Source organism: Gastrolobium bilobum, unplaced genomic scaffold, assembly GCF_033153095.1.
Source record: "Gastrolobium bilobum isolate Gb01-03AN ecotype WA unplaced genomic scaffold, APGP_CSIRO_Gbil_v1 utg14709, whole genome shotgun sequence".
NCBI classification, from domain to species: Eukaryota; Viridiplantae; Streptophyta; class Magnoliopsida; order Fabales; family Fabaceae; genus Gastrolobium; species Gastrolobium bilobum.
Window position 1 is genome coordinate 354833 of NW_026897963.1, and position 11261 is coordinate 366093.

The 11261-nt window shown below is 33.7% G+C and overlaps 1 protein-coding gene across 1 annotated transcript; it reads left to right on the forward strand.

Moving 5' to 3' along the window:
* Positions 1 to 3692: 3692 nt before the first annotated feature.
* LOC133311801 (protein POLLEN DEFECTIVE IN GUIDANCE 1) lies at positions 3693 to 9771 on the forward strand. The gene is made up of 11 exons (XM_061512906.1): positions 3693 to 4473; positions 5236 to 5387; positions 6002 to 6105; positions 6582 to 6670; positions 6785 to 6858; positions 7549 to 7699; positions 7816 to 7983; positions 8592 to 8689; positions 8809 to 8931; positions 9028 to 9096; positions 9195 to 9771. The coding sequence occupies exons 1-11, from the start codon at positions 3873 to 3875 to the stop codon at positions 9399 to 9401; spliced, it is 1836 nt and encodes a 611-aa protein (XP_061368890.1). The 5' UTR covers positions 3693 to 3872; the 3' UTR covers positions 9402 to 9771.
* The last annotated feature ends 1490 nt before the right edge of the window (positions 9772 to 11261 follow it).

The window sequence follows — 11261 nt, forward strand, 5'->3', positions numbered from 1 at the left end:
TAACATTAATCCAACGATGATGAACGGGATTCAAAGTATCACAACACAATCAGTCATATTGCTCAAATATAGGACAAGGATTGTAATCTGATACAGTGCAAACAATGAGGTAGTTATATGTTAACACATGTTCAACTCATGTACTACTTTGTAAATGCATGCTGCCACAATTTTTATAAATTCAGTTATCCTATCCCTTCTCAATTTCTATATTCACATTTAGTCAAAAATTATTTTGCAATTACATGTTATGTTAAATCCATAACATAACAGTATACAACACAACTCACATGCTACTGCTTAATGCTAAAAAATTATTTGCAATTACATGTAATGAGCAATCCATATGGATGACTGCATACAACATACCTCAAATGCTCCACCAAGACAGCTTCATTTAAAACAACACACATTACTGGACTCATTGCAACCATGGGCAGGTTAGAGGAATGCAACAAATGCTTTCACACCTAAGGCAAACCTAAATCATAGTCAAACTGACATATATATTTTTCCCTGTAACATGCATGCAGGATCGGACCACATCAAATATCTACACATTTTTTGGGTAAATTAATATTAATTACAAACAAGCACAATATAGCATCACTGATCCCATATGACTCGAAGTTGTGCTGGGTCTAACATGACCACAACACATAAGCTACACATGAACACGAGTATACAAAAAAGAAAAGATCCAAAAAAAAATAGTTTTCCCTCACAACCCAATTATCTACAAATCAAGTCCAAAACAGATTATGACTGACCTCAGCAAAAAAGGAAGTGACTTTGGTTACTTGATGCTTCCTTATCTCACTTGAGAGTCGATTGTGGTTGAACAAAAAAACGATTTCCTTCAACACGTTCCACCACCCGTACTGCAGATATGAAAGAACAAATTAGATAGAAGACTAAATAAAAGAAGAAGCTACCCATCCAATGCTCAGCTGCCTCGCACAAATCAGCCCAGAAACCTCATAACATTTTCTTAAACAAATCAGAAAACGGAAAACCACCTTCGACAATATGGAAATTGCACATGCAAATGTCATAGAAGGCAAGAGTCATACCAATTTCGTCACTCACATGCAAGGAATCAGCTTCTTCCTCTTCACTTGCGCTTTCTGGAAATGGAGGGAGAAATGGCAGATATAAGACTCTTTCGCGCCAATTTTGCACACGGCTTTCAGTCCACCACCAACCAGTCAAATCAGATTCACCATCAGTGCACAGATCGTACAAAAGTGAAGGTTATTTTCGTATTTGCATTTGCGGTTCACATTTCACTTCCCCGGGCAAACACGAAAGTCGTTCTTGAGTTGGACAACATGTTTCCATTCTTTCAATACAAATCACACATGAAATGCAAATAACGGGACAACTTGTTGCCAGAGATATTTACCATTTTTGTGTTGCCAAACATGGCTATTCCAAAATCCAGATAGCGCTTTCCCTGGGATGCAAAAATTATCCGAGTACCAAACGCCCCCTAAAGACAATCTTTAAATATGATATATTAGTCGGTTTGTTCATTAGGTCAATATCAAGTAACAGTTGATTTGACATTTTTAAATTTGATTCTTACGAAGGAGCTTTGATAACATTTACTCAAAGTATAAATCTATAAAAGAAAGAAAAAGTAAACTTTAATAAGTTTTTAACATAATTAATTAACATTTTTGGTTAGAATAACGAGGAGAGAGAATTCAACTTTTTTACATAAATAATAAATTCTTTGAACCAATTATTTGATACATGAAAGAGATAATTAACACTTTTATTAATTATATCTGATTACCTATATAATTACATAAATATTTTGATCTTGGATGTTAAACACTATTAAATAGTTTTTTTTAACAAAAATGATGCTTTTATTAATCTAATTGGTTATTCCTAAATGAAAAAACTTTGGTTCCTATAGCATGAATAAATTGTTACTATTAAGAATAACAAAATTGGGAGAAAAACTTTAAAAATATGATTTGAAAGTCTAAAAAGTTAAAAAAAATCATATATTGAGACACCTCGAGCAAATCTGTAGGTTTTAAATTCCAAACTTGGGGAAGGGGGGTGAGTGGAAAGTCATCCTACGCTCATTTTTTTTATATGTTATCTTACATAGATAGACATATATTATATTTATTAATAATATAATAGAATTAAGAAACGTATGAAAAAGTTAAAATGTAAGTATAACTAAATAAAAAAATTATATACATATAAGATGGTGTATGCATTAATGTATAATTAACATTATTATTCTATTACGTAACCATGTGTCCGTGTCGATATCCAGCCCTCTTTTGAGTGACACTTTTGCGTGTGTTGGAAAATCAGATCCAACGTTATGATTATTTTAGTTAAAATTAATATTTTTTATTAAAATTTAAATTAATAAAATACATATTTTCACTTTTTATAATTTTTATTATATATTTTTTTCTCACTTAAAACGACACAATTTTACCTCTTTTAAAGGACAAATACCAAATCCTAATTATTTATTGAATATTCATATTAACTAATTTGATTTAGAACTTTTTCTTTTATTGTAAATTTTCAGCACCAGAGCTGGGGTGGTTATTTGCATGATAGTGAACATAATTTATAAATTCATTACAAAATTTATTACATTTCATTTAATCACTTAGTTTTTTTGGTTATTATCAACATCAACACTTTTATTCCGAACTAATTGCATTATAAATAATAAAATTAAATATTTAATATAACAAAGCTGTAAAATCTTTTGTAACAGGTGCAGTAAATGTTAACTTCGAAACAAAGTGTATTGACATCTACTAGTGGTGCAAGGGAACGCATTAAAATAAATGATTGTTTTTACAATTTTACTTAATTTGGATCTTGGTGTCGATAACTTATTTTTAAATATCAGTTTACCAAAAAAATATCAGTTTTTATATTTTTACTAATTTTTTTTGGTAAAAATATTTTTACTAATTTTAATTTTGATAAGAATGTTTAAAGATGAATTAAATTGTTTTAACATGAAAACTCGTCCGATTCAATTCAATCTATTCATTGATACAGACTTACAGAGAATCAATTTGTATATTTTTGATTTCGAAACCAATAAATTGGATTGATTTAATACTTTAATTAGTTTTTGGTAAAAAAAAAAATTCATTCCTAAATCTTGGAAAGCTAGAAGAAGTTTACCCAATTATAAAACAACATTTACTTAAGGGCGTCACATAAAGTGTGAAAAGTATATAATTAGAGTTATGGTATAAATTTGAAAATACAAAATTATTATATACTATTCATATTAATGATCAGAAAATTAAATTATCTTAATTTTAAAATAAAAATAAAAAAGGAATGAAATTCAATTAAGAAATTTTAAAACAAAAACTAAAAGGAATCAAATTTATTCGGTTTGAATTACATTTAAACATCTCTATATTTTATGGTCTATATTTTAAGTAATTATTATCATTTAATGTGATACAAACATATAATTAAATGGTTTTACCAATTTATCAAAAAAGTATGGTTTTACTTTTACCAAAATAAAAATGATTAAATGGAAACATTTTAAGTATATCAAGGAAAAAAAATAAAATATATAAAATTCCCGGTGAAAAAGTAATAATTATATAGAATCGACAGTGACGATGAATAAAAGGAACAAAAGCAGTGGGATGGGAGAGCGCGAATGAAAGCTGGACTCGTAGAAGAAACAAACAAGAGAGTGGTTCGTATCAATCACGCCACAAGCATAACTCAATTTTCCAATACACAATACAATGGTGGTAATAAACAATCCCTTTTTCTTCACTTTCGAGTTTCAACGTTCATCATCGATTTCAGAATTCAGTTTTTGAATTCCGTTCCGTTTCGCCATGGCGTTGAGAATCGGCGGCAGAAAACTCTCCTTCGAGGTTCTCCGGCGAAGCGAAGACGACTCTCTCGACAACCGTTCCAATTCGGATCCAACCCAATCCAATCGCAAGAAGCGCAAGCACCGAGCCTCCAGGAGGAAAAAGAAACATCTCGATCTCGAAGATTCCATCGCCGATTCCGGAGATCCGAATTCGAAGAGAGATGCACCACTCGAAAACGGACGAGCCTGTAACGGTTTCGAGCTCGACGCTCGCATGTGCTGCGCTGCTGTCGGAGGAAGCGTTGTGTGCGAGGAGGTGCGTGAAGCGAGCGTCTGTACGGTTGCGGAGGCGCGTGACGCCGAGACTGAGCTTTCGACGAGCGCGCTCGGTGCTGGCGAGGGGTTTAATTTTGGGGAATTGAGGCAGAGAAATGTGAATGGTTGCAGTTCTGAGGATTTAGCGGCTTCGGTGGTGGGCGATGACGTTGGGACTGGGAAGGACGATGGTGGTGTGGAGAAGCCGACGAACGAGCCTGATAGGAATGTTGTCACGAAATTGGAGAAATTGGAGACGGTGGAATCGTTGGACTGGAAGCGTCTAATGGCAGAAGATCCGAATTGTGAGTAGTACATTGGTCCTTGCTCTGCATGCATCATTGCATTTCATCTCATACTTTTTTGTAGTGATTTCTCGGAAACTATCTCTTCTGAATCTGTTAGAAAAATTGACCTTGTATTTCAATTAATGATCAAAATGCTATTTACAATCTGTAGGAAATAAAACTGATGAAAATTTGTTTGCAAGAATCAGCTTTCAGTAAACACCAATTGCTCCGAAACTTTTGCATGTATTCGAGTAATTTGTTAAATGCCATTAGCAAATTCTATGCTACTTTAATTATGGTAGACCTCAAACATAATCGAAGTTCTATTGCTAAGTCTGACATCTCTTTCAGTATCATGCCTGCATCCAAATAGGTGCTATCTAGCTATGCAGGTTTTCCTTGTCTTGAATGTTCTGGTTCAATTTTTATTTATTTATTTATTTGTAATTTATTTTACAACAGAATCATAGATCGGCTTCTGAAGGGTAATATCTTGAAAAATGTGATTGATGGGATGGCTACTAGACATTGACTGAACAAAGCATGGCAGTGAAAAATAATGCACAGTTTTGACAGGGATAAAAGCTTTTGCCTGTTTTCTTATTATGCTTCAGCTGCTCATATATGAATTAAAACTAGTCAAATGGTCTGTGATCCTTTTTATACGAAGCATTTTTTCCTGACTTTCTTACCCTGTCATTGGTGTTTTATTTTACTTATACCATGTATTATTCTTTTCTGCTTAATTAACCGTGTGGTGATATATTTTGATGTCAGATATATTTTCAGTGGATAAGTCTCCTGTAGCATACTTTTTGGAGGAAATGTACAATGGAAATTCTTTACGGAGCACAACTACTCTTGGAAACGAAAAAGAACGAGAGAGAGTTTATGACACTATCTTCCGCTTGCCATGGAGATGCGAATTGGTATATTTTTATTTTTTTTAAACAGAAATAAAAAAGAACTCTGGTGACAGTTTTTTGATGTCATCTATGGATCTTTACTGATATTTCAAAAAATCTGATGTGTTGTGTCCGACACTCTAATATACATTGTAGAGACTCAACAAAAAGGGTTCAAAAGTTGCGTTGCATTGCGTTTTTAGTTTCAACTATTAGATTCGTTGGATTACGATTATCATTTTATTGAGTTTAATTAAATATTTGTGATATTTTATGTTTCTTTGCAAAATTGATGGGTATTATAAGTTTAGTTTTTTTTGGTTAAATTATTGAATATTAAATATAATATACACTACATAAATTAAAAATATTATTTAATATCAAAACGTGTCTTAATGTGTCAGAAATATAATATTTTTTAAAATTAACGTTCGGAGTGTCGCGTTGTGTCCCGTGTCGGTGTGGGTCCAATATAAATTTTACTTCACAATAATCAGAATAAATTGAGAGGTTTTGGCGAAAAGAAGTAAACTTGAATCTTCCTCTTAATGCATAATAGCTAAACTGCTGTTGCATATTTATGTCAAAGCATTCTACATTTTGTGTTGCGGTATCTTAAATATGAAATGCATTTGCAGCTTATAGATGTTGGCTTCTTTGTCTGCTTCGATTCATTTCTTTCATTATTAACTATCATGCCAACAAGGATCATGATGACCGTTTGGAGGCTTCTCAAGACAAGGTTTGCTACCTTTCCTAAATTTTCTTCCATTGTAAAAAAATTTAGTTGTGCATACACGTGAGGTTTTTTGGGTGATAGATTAAGCCTACAGCATCTGTTTCTTTAATTTAGATTTTTAATTTAAGCAGTCTCCATCAGTACAATCTTACTAGTGCTTCAGATATCACTGTAAATCATTAAATGATGGAACACAGTGATTTTTCTTGAACCATGTGTTCCCAAATTAGACAGTTGGTTCAATTACACATTCTATATGATACAGGTCTCAGTTATTAATTTATATCTTGACTGTATTAGTACCTGATTCTGTGTTAGCTGAATAAATTAGACCAATGTCTTCTTAATACAAAATCTTCATGTTCTTTTGCTTTGATTTCTATTCTCTTCTTCAGACCAACTCGTGCTCTGTTTTGAAATTTGTGGTAGTTTATCATGATTTTTAGTGTTACAATATGACCTAATCATGTTTGTGGCAGGCAGTTCAAGAGGCTGTCAACAATTGAATTGTCAGATTTTGGCTGTTTTGTTATTATGAGTTGTGGAGTCATTCTTTTGCAGCGAACAGGTATGGTGGTTCTCTGCTCCCATGATGGTATGTTATACCATTCCTTTTTGTATTGATCTGGTTCAATGTTATACTAATTTTGTTTTATTCCCCTTTTCAAACATGCTGGCTCAGACATCAGCTTAATATATCATATGATCCGTGGTCAAGGAACAATAAAATTATATGTGGTCTACAATGTTTTAGAGGTGAGCAAGTATTAATTTATTAACCTGGATTATGGTGAATAGTTAGACCTCCACATTGCAAATTTAAATCAAAGTCAATATTTATATTATGTAGAGTTCATGTGAGCAAGATATTGGAGTGACAAATGGAATTTTTCAGAACATGGATAAATGAATTTTGCCTTGTAATTTGAAAATCGTGAAACTCTGAAATCTGATGAGATAAAATGTTGCAGTGTTTGGAAATTAGTATCAATATGCTATCTCTATCTTATTTTTATTTGTCATAACACCTGTTTTAATGCAGTATCTCCATATATTTGGAACATCTAAATAGTAAACCCGAATTAGTGACAATTGCAGGAAGCTAAATTTTAGATATGGCAAAAGGGCATGCAAAAAAATTAACAGCGGAGTTGTATTGGCTTAAGTGATATTTGGGACAACCGAAATTGAAAATGTGACAAAAGAAGGATGGATGGGGTAACATAATTGATTTTGTAATAGTTTTTTGAAACATGCATATGATTTTTCACTTTCCGGTGACCTTTTGGTATTTGAATAGATCAGTTCACAAGTACTGAAATTGTAATCCAAGCAGCTAGAGCTTTTACTTTGATCGCCTATTGATTGCACAAGTGTTGTAAATCATAATGATCTATACTGAAACTTATTTTGGAACTTTGTAACTGGTCTTTGAACTTCTTGCAGATATTTGATAAATTATGTCAAAGTTTTAATGGGGATGTGTTGCAAACATTATTTCATACTGCTGAAGGACTTGCAAATTGCCCCCCAGAAAGTATGAGATTCTGGATATGGAGATTTTTTTCTGACCAAGCTTTAGCTGTGGCTGCTTCAAATATCCTTCCTCTTTGGGATGCATTTTTTCCCTAGTTGTTTGGTTAACTATTTTCTTGTGTGAAGGAAAAAGAAAAAACAACAGGGTCGGTGGTTTGGTTCCTTAACTAGTCTTACTTGCTCATTCTTTTATCTTATTAGCTCAGGCAATCACTTTATCAACCTGTATAGTTGCTCACAACAATGCGTTGTTAGCTTTGCTGGTGTCAAATAATTTTGCTGAGATCAAAAGTAATGTGTTTAAGCGTTACAGCAAGGATAATGTTCACAGTTTGGTTTACTTTGGTAAGTTATCTTTCCTACAACAATTTCTTTCTTTCTTTCTTTGATTTCAGCTTATTTGGTATATTATTCTTTACTTCTTCATTCACACATGAAAAATGTAATTTGTTATGGCCTCATTGTCAGAATACTATTTGAGCTAGTCTTATCAATAGTTGATTTATTTAGGATTAATAGCCTTTATTAATAATGTCATCCAAGCAAAATTGTTATGATGTTTGAAATTTATAGTTTGAGCGATTTTTATTTTGAATGCTTTTATTTGAATCTAGAATATAGGGTCGGCCTAGGTTTTTTGTATTCTTTGGCACCTTACCCCACCTTACCTGTGTGCCGTATAAATAGGATTGGGAGAAAGCTTTTGCTTTAAATTGGTTGACTCAATTAATATGCATTGTTATAATTCTATGAGCATGTTTAATAATGGATCTACTTTTGCAGAATCAGAATGCGAATGCAATGTCTTTGAATACAATTGAGCAAGAGTTTAATAGGATATTTATTCTGCATTTGACGTTTGTATTACCTGAGGCTTTTCTTTCTTATTCATTTGGTCTAACATTTTTTTTTCATTTTTTTAATTTTCCCCCTTTACTTATGGTGACAAGCAGATTCTGTAGAGAGATTCCACATTTCAGCATTTATCCTATTCGTTTTGGCTCAAAATATTCTGGAGGCAGAGGGTCCCTGGTTTAAAAGTTTTCTCATTGTAAGATTTGGAAATATTTTAGATCCTAATATTTATTGAAAAAGTTTAGTTTTTCACGGGGGGCTCAATTTCCTTTCTTAGCTTAGTCTTGCTTCTGACACATTTTTTGGATGGTGCAGAATATCCTCTTGGTTTATGTATGTGAAATGGTTATTGATATTATCAAGCATTCATTCATTGCTAAATTCAATGACATTAAGCCCATTGCATACTCTGAGTTCCTTGAAGACCTCTGTAAACAGGTATTTTCATCTGATTTCATGTGGATATTATTTATTCATCTGATTGAGCTTTTCGCAAGAATACACACCTGATCTTTGACGGTTTACATTCTGTAGACTCTAAACATGCAAACTGAGGGTTCAAAGAAAAACTTGACTTTTGTCCCCCTTGCTCCAGCGTGTGTGGTAAGCATACATCATTTTAAATATCAATTTGGCTTTTCTGGTTTTTTGGTTGCCGATTCAACATTAGTGCACTTTTTCCTTTTATTACTCATTCGTAGGTTATTCGAGTGCTCACTCCAGTATATTCTGCAAACCTTCCTCCCAATCCCCTTCCATGGAGGCTTTTCTGGATTCTGCTTTTCTCAGCAACGATTTATGTCATGCTCACAAGCCTCAAGGTTCTCATTGGTATGGGCCTACAGAAACATGCCAGTTGGTATATCAAACGCTGCCGAAGGAGGAAGCACCATCTTCATGCAGATTAGTTTAGAAAGCAAAATATTGCTGTCTCGAGTTGTTGTGCTCTGCTGCCCAAGGATTCCTCCGCTTGTTCCCGAAGAACATTTGTTGAAAGACCTCACGGAGATAATGCCTTGACTCTCGAATTATCATCGGTGCCTGGCGTATATGAGAACAATTTTATGTTCGATCTGTTGGTTTATAACTTGAAGGCGAGGCTATAAATGGGTTTCTCCTTGCAATTTTGATAGCAAGATATAATTTGATGATTACAGAATAAGAATAGGAAGATATAGGCTGCATAGTTGCCCTCTAATCAAATTTGGCCAATTCAATTAAAAATAACATCACATTTTTCATTTTTTTTTTTAATTTAATATCGACATTTCTCTGTAATGTTCTTCACATCCCCTGAACTCCTCATTATTCCTAAAGTCGTGTTTGCTCTAAGTCATTATTACCATGCAAGTCGAGCTGTTTCCATTGGTGCTCAACGGTTTCCAACGGAGAATTGCATAAAAACGAATAATGGAATTGGAAAGTGGTTCGAATCAGTCCCTTTTTCTGTAGCACTGGTGCAGATGTGCCAATTAGAGCAAGATGGCAGTGGGGACGAAGCGATTTGGTTTAGAGAGAATTCGAAGGAGAGAGATGACTTAGGAGACTTAATGAAAAGGGCTGGTTCTAAGGTACGCGTAATCTAGCAGGCGTGTAGACGGTGTAACATCTACTCTACCCATTAATAAATGGTTGAGATTTATAACCTGCAACTTGCAGAACAGGTTACTTGTTAAGATTTCAAATAAGCAAATTTGCGGAGCAAATGGGGTGAGAGCATACTTTTTGAAAGAGTTTAAAGTCTTAATCCTGGACCCACTTCGAATCGAATTAGTCGTGAAGCGATGAACTTATGGAATATTTCCAAAAAAAGAAGCAAATTTGTCCATGAAAGGAGATTATATTTTGTATCAGTATTCACAAAAAAGGGGTCCTAATTGCTGCATCCACTGCCCGACCTGTAGAAGGAATCTTCAGCTATGGTGGATAGATTTTGGACAATTGGGAATTGGATCTCCTTCCTCACTAATTCTCCTATTCTTTTTTTTGAATGGTTGTGGTCCATTGCTGACATTTACTATCTGTTTATCAATCGGGTTTCATTTCATTCTTTCACTTTGAATAATGCACTTTTGATTTTTGAGTGGAGGATACAGAATGGTATCTGTGTCGAAGTCCTTTGCACCTGATCTTTTGATCATTGAAGATTTCAATGGGCTTTTTAGGACCAAGGTCTGTTGTCCTCTTCTGGTAATCTTCAGTTGTTTACAATTTTAATAGGTTTAGCAACAAAATTCCGAAGCTTTTCACATATTGAATTCCCTTCACGCCTTATTTCCTCACCGAGGGATTCTGAGAAGCTTTCAATATAACATCCCCGTCTCGAGCCGGTTCAATTAACATGCATATGATATAAACAGAAACAACGGAAGACTTAACTTACGAAAATATGAGCTAACTTTTTCTTTTTCTAACTTAATTCTTACTCGGCATAAACGAAAATCGGGCAGAGTTTCTTCTATAAATCGGACAACTGGGGATTTTCCAATCCCACTCAGAAGCATTTCCTGATAAACAGTTTATACAACATATCAATTCAGAAATACCAAGTATCCAAATATAATCAAATACCCATACATGGGCGCATGCATAACATGGCTTCGTGCCACTATATCTAACAACATGCCATCAAAACGTAAACCTATATGAATACTACATCATCATATAACGTGCCTGAATACTCAAATGTACATGCATCAAACTGACAGACATGCACAAAACATATACATGCCACATACAAAATATAGGATCTAACATCATGATCCACA